The 11,844-nt window shown below is 39.8% G+C and overlaps 1 protein-coding gene across 1 annotated transcript; it reads right to left on the bottom strand.

The window, feature by feature from the left end:
- Positions 1-8,187: 8,187 nt before the first annotated feature.
- Positions 8,188-11,058, bottom strand: LOC133012223 (kelch-like protein 10). The gene is made up of 5 exons (XM_061080202.1): positions 10,937-11,058; positions 10,235-10,715; positions 9,435-10,058; positions 9,152-9,301; positions 8,188-8,514 (listed from the first exon to the last, which is right to left on the bottom strand). The coding sequence occupies exons 1-5, from the start codon at positions 11,056-11,058 to the stop codon at positions 8,188-8,190; spliced, it is 1,704 nt and encodes a 567-aa protein (XP_060936185.1).
- Between the last annotated feature and the right edge of the window lie 786 nt (positions 11,059-11,844).

Raw genomic sequence — 11,844 nt, 5'->3', positions numbered from 1 at the left:
TTCTCACCAGACTGGTGCATCATAGATGTGCCAGCGTGCGGCGTTGAAAAAAATGGAAAAAAATACTTTAAAATACTTGAAAAATACTCATTAAACTCTAGTATGCTAACTTGAGGAGAATCTACCTGCTGGCTTTATACCAGAAACCCCTCCCAAAAGACAAACCCTAAAGATAAACATCAATTAACAAATCTCTACAAGATATGAAACTGAAAATATTAAGATACCCATCAGCATTTCACCCGACATAGCCAGTCACAGAAATATCTTTTTCCTATATTATATGGGCACTTCAAAGAGCATTTACGTGATAGCAGTTAAAACACTCCTCTGGACTGGCTTTCATGTGGTACACTCCATATTCCCTCATATACCAGTGGGACAAGGAACCCTGCATGAAGGTGAGGGAGGGAGATTAAAACATTGAATAAATGATTGTGAAACAAAACTGTGTCTAATTGGTTGTGGTCTCTGTGTATCAGTATAGTTTAGAAAGATTAAATGGTTTATATGAGCGCTAGCTTAACATGCTACCATGCTGACTAATGCTACAGCAGTGCTAATGCTACAGAGACTGAGGTGCTGCAACCATAGCACATGACAAGTATAACTGTATGTCCCTCGTTTATGTATGTGAAGTGTTTGCCACATTATATATTACAGAGCCTGGGGTAACCCCATGACACCAGTCACTAATCAAATCTAGGCTTCTACAGAATTAACTTGAACTTAACCTTTTCCTATCAAATGGGAAAGGGAAATAAACAACTTTATTAAAGCAATATTATAAAAACAAAAATTGGCCACTTGAAGTTAACAGAACAAGTCCGAACACAGTGGTATCACCGAAAAATTAACAGAGCTTATTAACAGACAATTCACATCCAGCTGAGATGAAGCACCTTTAGCATTCATTTGGAGAGGTGTTTCTGTCATGCCAAAACGTGTAGTTCTGAAATGAGGGCAATGAGGGTGAAACAAAACAGTAAAGTGCTTGGATGTTCAGTCAGTGAAAGATCTGGACTCCCTTCCACTTATACTAAAACTAATTTAAATGGAATTACTTTGATATGTACTTCAAAACTTGTATAGTAACTCTTTGATGCTGCAATTAGCCAGATTCATGTACTTTCTTCTTCAGGACATTAACCGTCCCTCCCTCAATGTCCAGCATTTACCTTCATGTTTCTGATCTCTCTTGTAAGTGTAATCTTTTGCCCATCAGCCATGTCCTGCAGCAGCTCGGTCTTCTTGGCTATGAACTGCTCCCTGTCCTGCAGATGTACCAGCTGATCAGGCCTAATGAATAAGTTAAGTGCTGATAATAAATCAATAGAGCTCCAGGAGTTGACTCACGCAATCCCATCATGCAACAGTCGAAATCAATACACCGCCACTTTAGTTCCTAGTGATGTGGGTCGCACGTATTATTCAGTCCTGGGACTGACTCAGCTCAACACATTAACTTGTTGACATTTGGACGTTGTAAAAGTTCAGCTTTGACCTCATATTCATACTTTAAACTACTTGATGACGCAGTAAAGTGTTTGAGAGGGAAGGAGGCTAGAGCTCATCTCCTCATTTGTTAGTGTGTTGTGTGATTGGTGAGAGCTGCCACAGACTGTTCACACACTTCACACATTAAAGTCAGTTTCTGTATGTGTACAGTGAGATGAGTGCTACCTCACTTAGCTCACTCTGATATATTTCCTGTAAGAAGTTTACAGTGTTCTGCTGCACCGCCTGCAGAAAGACACACACACGTGCATACAGCACATGCACAGCAGTAAGGGAGGTTAATGTTAGTTGGACAGTTGGACTCAGGAGACTGTGTGACAACACTTGAAGCACAGGTTCTGTTGTGCTCTACAGCTCCTCTCTTAACTATTAGACAGGAGGGAGTGATGCTTGTTAGGCCGACATTTATTGTACAGTGCTGTATCAAGGTACAGTTCTGAGGTACTTGTACTTTTAGTATAAGGACTTGTCCAAGGTGTATCAGGCCTCTCCCCCGACTTTGGGTGGGATTGGCTCTTCCTACCCCCTGTGACCTTGAGAGGAGAAGGGGCATGGATGGATGGAATTGAAGGGAACTTTTGCATTAAATATTGTACTTTTTATCCTGATCCTGCACTTTATTTGACAGCTAGAGGTACTTTGATATTATCGAGAGTCAAAAACCTAAAATAAGCCTAGTTGGATATGATAATAGAACAGAGGGCTGAAGCAAACAGCATGACACACAGTAGCTCTGACATTGCAATGCTTCCAACAGATGAATGAAATAGTTCAGAGTTTTAAGAAGAGCCTATTATCTTTGCTTCGGATTGTTTAATGAGAAGATCGATAAAGAAAAGTGATAAGCTTAGCATCAGATGTGAAAGCAGGGGGACCAGCCAGCCTGGTTTTCTTTCTTCACAAGTCAAAGATACATCTTCCAGCACATGTATATATGTACTGCTTATAGTGATCAACCATTTCTATGGATCAAAAAACGTTGGACAGAACAGTTCCTATTCAAATGCTGTTTAAACAATTAAGTTATACTGATCTAGTAGTCTGTTTACAGTGTTAATTATGAGCCTTTTAATAGATGTTTGGACCACATCAAAAATATTTTTTTACAATTTTAATTTAAAGTTGGTGTGTCTGTGTGTGCCAGTGCATATGTGAGTGCGCAATGTTACCTTTCCCTTAAATCCTGGGATTATCATTATCAGGTTTGGGTAGCAAGATGGACCCAGGATTCAGGATTTAAACAAAAGGTGTCCTTTTAATAGGAAAATGTCCAGAGAAAAAAACAACACACAGAGGAATCTCACAAAAAAGTCTAACCTGAAAAAACAACTAAGGAACTTACAGAGAGGATGCAGAGGAGGCGAGCGCAGGAGACAAGGCATACGAAAAACATAACGACAGGGATTAAGACAGACATTAAGACAGAGAATTCAAGTGTTGCCAGATGGGAAATGTCGTAGTATTGTACCAGAAGCTAAAAAGTATTGTATTTTGAGGAAAATTACCACACCAACCCGAGTAGGGAAGGAACGCTCAATATTGACGCTTTGAAGCTGTGTCAAGATTCCTAAGCGATCCTTTTAAGGGACAGGGCTCTTATTTTGAAAGATGAGACAGGGAAGACTTGTGTAAAGGTCACGAAATGCGATTCACTATGTCACGATGTGATGGTCACATTCATTATCACAAGTATGATTGTCTGAAAAAGATATCATGTGGGAAGAGATGCGTAAATACAGAACTGACCCATATTTTAATATCCAGATTACAACTGATAATACTAAGTACCACAAAATGATCAAATTATCGTTCATCATGCATTATTGATAAAACAAATATGATAATTATCATACATCTGGCAACACTGCTGCCATACACAGTGAAGATGAAGATGGATGAGGAGTGAGGGGAGAACAGATGTTAGGGCAAAAGCCTGAGGAGAGACGATTGAACAATTGAAAGATGGCAGATGAACATTCCTAACACATTATTTGGCTTGAGCATATCAATGCCACTGACGTGCTGGTACTCATCTGACGAAAGCCACATCTCCATCAGCAGGTCTGTTGCTGGAGATACTGCATAGCTTTATCAGCTGCCAAACAGACCAAGATGATGGACAGATCTCAAGTCAGGACGATTAACCCCTCTCTTTTCCTGCAATTTCTTGCTACAATTTTCCTTCCCTCTCATCCCCTTCATCATCTTCCCAATGTCACCTACCGGCAAGGCCTGTCTCTCAACATTCCTTGACCTCCAGCCATGCTTCAAACACTCCAGGAGTTTTTCCTATTGCTATTTAGAGATGCAGGTCCTGTGGCGAGACGGTGAGGAGAGAAGTCCCTCAGGTCATCAGTTTGTGCATTACTGTGGGGAGTTGTGTTTCCATATGCAAGAGATACCATGCAAAGCAGAACTCCTACGGTTTCCAGGACAACCAGGCCACTTGATTCTATCTTCCCAATTACTCTGCATTAAGACTAGATTTTGTTTTGTATTTGTAGCTTTTAAATGCATAAGCAAAAGAAAGAAAGAGGACATTAAGGAGCGGAAGTAGAGAGGCCTTTGCTGTCCGGTTTGGCCCAGTTAAAATCCATAAGGACTTTGGAGACTTTGCATTGTGGAATTCCTCTGAATGGATCAATTGAAAACCGAATATCATCTAATCTTCCCCCATAACCCCTACTAAGGCTAAGTAGTGTCAAGGTGGAAACACACGAGGAACAAAAACTATTAAATTAAACAGGAAACACAGAACTCAGGGAGAAAAAAAATCCAATACAACCCTTAACACAGGAAGACACAGAATAAAGACAATAAACAAAAGAGTCCACAAACAGAAACAAAATGCCAAATCCAAAATAAAAAAGAATCAAAGTCCATGTCATGACATGAACACCTTGTGTCAACATGGTTTGTACATTGTATTATAACATATTTAAAAGCATGTCTCAGCAGTATTTTTGATTTCCAGCTCCTTTCCCACAATGCGTGACAACATATTGCTTCTGTTAAATTCTGAAAATGCTCAAGTTTTCCAGGATTATATCTGCTTGTTTCAACTGACACCTTATTACAATTTATTTCATCCTCAAATAAAGAAAATTATTCTCAATGGTTGACAGTCATTGATAGAAAACTGTACAACAGCTTAATGCTAAATGAGCTCTTGGATCAGTGACTTCTGTTGGCCATGTGATATACTGGCATCAATTTCCACTTCTTCACTTTCCTCCCTCTCGTCCAATGTCTGCTGGGATGGCTTCAGCTCTTCCACAACCCTTAAAAAAGTGGTAAAGAATGGATACATGGGAGATATATCCCCTGTAAGAAAACATCTTTGTTTTAGCCCTTATTTAAGCCTGTTTCCCTCTGTACTTATGGGACTTTGTGTTCCCCAGGCTCCTGTTCTCATGGCCTGTTTAGTCACCAAGACCGAGACAGAGACAAAGAGAGACCAAAGGAGAGTTGCTCCATCATTGTATCAGACTCACCTCCACTGCCAAGAGACCACAGTGCTTGTGCAAGAGCTGTACAGTGTGTGTAAGAGCTCAGAGACAGAGAAGTCTGCAGCAAGAGAGTAGGGAGTGAGAGATGCAAATATAGTGGGTGTGGGGGTCTGTGTGTGTGCAGAGCGGATTGATGTAACTGAGGGTTTCTATCCATTACTTATGTTGGTTGGTCCTTACCATAGAATACTGCCCTCTCAAACAATACACACACAAACACACACATACACTGAACCTCAGTATTTTTCCTATTTGCTACCCCAGCCCCTATACATCAATTTGCTACAGAAGACCCCACAGGTTATATAGCTGACACACACACTTGCACACATTCACATGCACACATGTGGTGGTCACAATTCATCACTGTGGCTGTGAAAAAATCCAGAGACACACACACACATACACACACTGTATCAGCAACACTTGCTATACATTAACCAAGCTACTGCCTCCCGTGAATTGCACAGCTACCACCACTAAAGATATACTTTAAAAAAAACAACCGCTCTCAGAGTTCCAGAACAGCTGACGTTTCTCCTGATATCTTTGAAGCTTTAGAATTGAATCTCTCTTACTGTCTAACACACACATTCACAAACATATATATACACACACACACTGCTGTCAAGCCCATTTTACATGGGACATGAGTTATTACAGTAAAGCAGCTCAGGAGAGGTTTGACACTGAATTTGATGAGTGGCCTAACAGAGGTTACAGACCTTGTTTACCCTGAAGGATCAGTCCTTGAGTTACTGTTAACATTGAAATGGGTGTGTTTTGCTAATATGGGGCTTTACTCTCTGTCTTTACTTTTTTGGGTAGAAATGTAAAATGTTGATCAAAAATGTATGTCAAATACAGATTTGTATTGCTTTTGTACAATTTTGATGATAATAGTTTTTTGGGTAGAAATATAAAATATTGATCAAAAATGTAGTATGTCAAATACAGATTTGTATTGCTTTAGTATAATTTGGATGATGATAGAGTTCCTTGGTCCATGTGTATGAATATATACATTTGATACCTTCGTAAATTTGTGTTTCTCAACAATTGCTATTCTTTTAAATTCTATATATATATATATATATATATATGTGATTGTCAAATAGAAAACCCTTGTGAAACATATGACTGATGTAGCAAACCTTTTCCCACGTTTGTGGAAAATAGTGATGGGTTGGGATGAGCCTTCTGCAAAACATTTGATTCACATTAAAATAAAAGCTGAAGATGGGTGTGGTTCGACCCCCGACTACAGAACACTCATGTTATAATGTGCCAATGATCACCCAAAGCTTGTGTACTTCTGTTATAATGACTGTTGAGTACTCATCTGTCAGAGCGTCTTCATGTTAATGTTTTTTCTTAACCCTATATTTCTTTTGTGCCAGCAAATCCTGTAAAAAAACAGCGATGCCTAACATGTAGGACTATATAAGATATATCTTATTTCTGAGCTCCATTGTTCAATTGTCCAAACACATCACATCAGTTAGCCACAGTGTTGCACCTTTATTACCAAGAACACAAACACTTGAGTTAATTTAGAGTCACTATCACATACACCATCCTGCTGGTGTAAATACTCACCAGAGTTAGAGAAGTGGTGTGGATAATCGGTAGCTGGGGAGCATTTTGTCTTTATTTGATAGTGACAGTACAGTCCCTCCTGGAAATGGGGGGAGGGAGATGATATGCAAAACAAATGTCCCTTGTCTAAGTAGAACTACCTTCAGCATCTTAAAACTCTGGGCCACTGGACCCCTATGAAGAATACTGAGTGGAGTGGGCTTTGAACTGACAACCTTCGGTTGGGAAGCAGCTGTTTTCACCGGTGAGTCACACATTAAGCCTATTCAAAGATTGTCGTCAGTTGGGAGAACTGGCTTTGGGACAACAAGAACATGAATATTTTGATTTGTTGACACCAAGGGGACTATAGTATAACCACATTTAATCCCATCCATCTTCCATTGTTATGTTTTTTCGACAGTCTCTTCACTACTTTTATTGGCAATGCAAATGCAAGCCCAAGTACTCTCCTTCCTAAAGTTGATGCAGACCAGCCGATTGACTCCCAAAAGCTCCTGGGGTAATAATAATAAACTGTTTTGAGCATTGGCATTCATTGGTGGTCTCTGCCAAATCACACTATGTTAAAAATGTCCATTGGAGGCTTCTGCCAGTTTCTCACCAACAATAATACTACAGCTAAATAGACCACTCCAAATGGCCTGAAGGAGTCTGGGTTGCTGATCAATACAGAAGCTTTCTTAAAATGCAGAACTTACTCTTAATGTGAGCCATTCAGTCAATATTTGATGGATAGGATTTATTTATTCGCTGGCATTTAATCTTCATTTTAATATCTGTTTCTCACTTTAAAACTCATCAAGAACACATTCTTGTTCAGTAGGTAAAGTATATTTGCTCTTTTTCATACAAGCAACTGTGTACTAGGTATTTTTTCCTGTAAAGCAAGAGCTTGTGTAAAAGATTGTGTTATCTTTTATTGGCAAACAAAGGAAACCAGTACACAAGAATGCAAAGCATCTGTGTAGGTGTGACAGTAACTCAGGTCTGTATCCCAGAAGTCTTCACATGTCTTCTAGTATCTGACAAACCTAAGATCTGAGTCATACCCACTTTAAATTTGCTTTGTGTAATTGGGTTAGGTAGTTTCATTTTAAATTGTACCAGATTGTATTCAATCTGGTATATTGATGGGGAATCATCAAAATTTGACACCATGTGACTAAACCTCATAACTTCAGTTAGTTTTAATCTCCAAGGAGTGAGTTAGTCACTGACGCTTTAGCTTCACTTTTGAGCAGACATCATGGAATCCATGTTGTGATTTTATTTGGTATTTTTTGGTATGAAAGTGATGGGACAATAAACACACACAGAGTAACATTTAAGTATTGTAACATATGAGTTATTTTCTGTTTTTAACTTCTTGAGAAGTGAGACTTCATCCTGTCCCTGTTTTTGGGATGTCATGGAGACTATTTGGAAAAAACATGCAACATCTCTATCTAAAGCATCTTCCTGGAGGGGCCTGTGAGACATGACTTTCATCAGGTGTAATATACACCATGCACTATATATAAGGTATCAAAAGATGTATGAGTTTGACATTCCCTGACTTTTAGAAACGTGGTAGAGCGTCTCGAAGGAAAGCAAAGTCAACCATGTTGGGGATTCCGGACACAACACAAGAGCTCATGCCATTGTAGGACATATTTGAGTCAGAGATGGAACACCACCTGTCCGTGTGAGGATCATAGACTTCTGCGTGATAATTTTTTTTGGTCCTGGAATTGGAGCCCCCAACGACATAGAACTGGTCTTCTATCACCTCGAGGCAAAAGTTCCTTCGTTGGATCCACATGGGGCACAGCATGCTCCAGGTGTTGGTCATGGGCATATAGGTCTCAACGCTTTTAAGAGGGTTTACATTATTAAGACCACCGATCTGGAGAAGGAGAGGATTTGGGATAAGGCTTTCAATTGAAAAACAAACATACATTAGACAGAACGCACATAATAAAGTATAAGGCGGTTGGATTAGTTTGACCGTCGGATTAGAAATTCCAGATTCTTGTCTCTTTTCTATCAGGAACAAAATATTCCAATAGTTATCTAGTGGAATTTGGTGCAGACATTCAGATAATCCTCTGACATCTTGTCTTGTGCCACAATGAGGTTGACACTAGTGGTTATAAGTAAAATATCTTAATATTTACATCATAAAATTTAGGCATGAAGCTTTGTATTGAATTAACCGCCATAAGATTTGGTACAGACATATGTCCCTATGAATTGCTTAAGCAAACTAAGATGGTGAACACAGTGAATATTACACCATATTAGCATGTTAACGTTTAGCTAGCTGTGGACTCCTAATGGATAAATGTGCCTTTTGCAAAAACTGTAGCTCAACAATAGCGTTTCTTCCTATACACCACTTTTTGGGGTAACATTTGCATCACTTAATGCCAAAGCAATATCATCAATTATTTAAACTGATAAAATATGTAGATCTGGCTGTGGTTAGGATATAACTGTGATTATAAATACAAGCTCTCTGTTGGCGTAGTATGTGTACTTACTGCATAGATTTGGTCATTATATGCAACAACTCTGTGTTGACTTCGACTGATGCTCATACTGTTGATCAGTGTCCACTGGTTGGTCTCTGGATCATAGCATTCAGCTGTCCTCGTGCTATAATGCGTAGTTAAACCACCGCAAATGTATATCTGAAAAGAGATGGAGCTGCAGTGAGTAGCCTGGTCTTTTCATTGTTTTAACTGTTTTACACAAATAATTGAGGATTATTATCATTAGAACTGCAAAAGATACTACTTATTATTATAACCATATATAACAAACCTTGTCATCCAGTGTTGCGCAGCTTGCACTCCTCCTACCCTGGTTCATGGGTGCAATAAGCGTCCACTTGTTGGCTTCGGGGCAGTAGCGCTCTGCAGTGTTGAGGCTATTATGACCATTATAGCCTCCGAGGGCATAGATGAACCCATTCAGCACGGTTAAGCTCAAGTGCCGACGTCGGAAGTACATGTGCATCTTCTCCTGCCAGGTGTGTGTCTTCAGGTCCAACCTGACCATGCTGTTTAAGCTCTCCATCAAGTTATAGCCACCGACAAAGTAGACATAACCATTGAGGAAGGCGGTGCCATGATCGCACCGAGGATCTTTCAGCTTGTCTCTGATGTAACGCCAGCGATCAACAAGGTGATCGTACACCTCAATATCGCGAGATGCATAGCATTCTTTCTCGCCTCCAGAGACCCAGATGACGGAATTAGGCAGACGAGGACGGGCAGGAGTGTCACTCAAACACGACCTTAAGGGTTTGTTTATGTGTTTGGTTAATGACGACATTATATTGAAGGAACGGTTGACTATTTTTTGGCACTCAGGGTTGAGCTTCACCAGCTGGTTAGTCCTCACGTTGTTCTCAATGTACCCAATGCTTGTTTTGCCCAGTCGCACCTACACAGGGACAAGGGAACAAAACGTGTTGGTAATAGGTCCAAATGAACTCAAACTGAATCAGAACTTAAAGCAAGTCTTTTTCCTAAATGAACCAAGCTGCAGCTGTTAAAACAATTACGATACATGCTGAAAATGTCCATAAAATCTAGACCTGTGGCAGAAAAATAAATTACCTGAGACAAAAGCTTAGCCAGGTGTTTTTCTCGTTCTTTGGGTATGTGGGCGATCCAGCGCAGGATGACGTCAAACACAGTCCTCTCACTCTTCACGTTGAGTTCATCTTTGCCAAGGATTTTTACGAGGTCCTGAACAGAGAGCTGCAGGTACTCTTCAAAGTTAATCACCCTATCAAAGTGCACCATGATGTAGTGGAAGGCCTTACATCGCAGCTCGTCGCTGGGGCAGGTATCTGTGAAATGCCAGATGCCGATGCAGTTCTGTAGGCAGAGGTGCTCACTGATAAAGCTGGAGCATGCTTGTATGATGCCTACTATGTTGAGCATATCAGCTGCGACCATCAACTCATGCACATTGTCCTTCGTCATAGTAACAGAGCCGGTGTATGCAAACTCAATGATGATCTGCATAATGTCAGATGACACATGGGTTATGTGGAAAACCTTGTCTGTGGTTATCTGGTTTACAAAAAGAGCTCTGAGGAAAGGAGACAAAGTAAAGGATATAAAATAGATATTCAACCCTCTCACACGGACAACAATAAAAATTAGCCCTTCTCAAGGAGAAGGGACAAATTGAAAAGGGAAATCATTATTATTATTGTGGTTAGTTGTAGTAGTAGAAGTTGTAGTGTAGAAGTATGAACATCAATCAATACGATTAATATTCTCCCTAATAAGGTCAGGTAACCAGCTTACTGGAAGTAAGTACTGAAATCAGAAAGGATGATTCTATGGATTGGAAACTGACGATCCTCAACTTGGAGAACGGCGTCGCAGAATTGTCCCGACAAGCGGAGATCATTTGGTGTTTCCATCATTTTTATCTCTCTTGGGTTTGTGACAGTTGTATTTCAGAGCTTTTAAATTATAAACATTCCTGAGATAAAATATAACTGTGAAGCAAAGACCTTCGAGATAATAGAACTGGACCGAGAATCCTTTGATCCAAGGGACTGTGAGATAAAAAGAACAAAGAAAAATTTGCCAATAAACCAAACAAAGAAGAAGAGGCAAGTGAATAACCCTTTTAAATGTTAAATAACTTCAGTAGAGGAAAGACATTGATGTTCCCTCATCCAACTTCTCCCCTCATGCTATGTTTTTAAGCATGAGGGGAGAAGAATGACAACAAAGTAGATTGCGGTAATGTACCTTGATGTTTTAAACAGAAATAGGCCACTCACCACTAGACTAGAATATCAAGGGTATTACGATATACAGTACCAAATAGGGAAGAAGAAGAAGGATATTGAAACACAGAGTGGATGGTGGTAATTCACATTGACGTTGGTTGCCATCCACCAATAAACCAAACAGAAGAAGAAGAAGAACCATCAATTACTACAGCCCTTGTAGTAATCTAAAATTGGATAAGCTAACACATATTGGAGGGCTGGATGGTAGCAGGTTTTGGGACTTTAATGCCCATAGTACATATAGATTTTTGAAGACCTGCTTCAAGAATAAGGTAAGGCCGGTGTAAATGATGGTAGAGGGATTAGATTAGGTTAGATGTACACAAAGGCAAACCCTCAGTACCAGACTCAATATTAGCTACAATTTTGTAGCACTTATATGGTACCTACTTAGAGCACTTTATAGTT

Source organism: Limanda limanda, chromosome 10 (genome assembly GCF_963576545.1).
Source record: "Limanda limanda chromosome 10, fLimLim1.1, whole genome shotgun sequence".
Taxonomy (NCBI): Eukaryota; Metazoa; Chordata; class Actinopteri; order Pleuronectiformes; family Pleuronectidae; genus Limanda; species Limanda limanda.
The sequence above is the reverse complement of the archived record's forward strand: the minus strand, read 5'-3'. Positions and strand labels throughout refer to the sequence as shown.

Bases quoted from the DNA above. Each gene is read 5' to 3' on its own strand.
- LOC133012223 (XM_061080202.1), bottom strand. From the start codon at position 11,058: ATGATGGAAACACCAAATGATCTCCGCTTGTCGGGACAATTCTGCGAC. The intron at 10,716-10,936 runs GTAAGCTGGTTA...TCCTTTCCTCAG, and splicing joins GATTTCAGTACTTACTTCCA to AGCTCTTTTTGTAAACCAGA. The intron at 9,302-9,434 runs GTTTGTTATATA...ATCTCTTTTCAG, and splicing joins GCGCAACACTGGATGACAAG to ATATACATTTGCGGTGGTTT.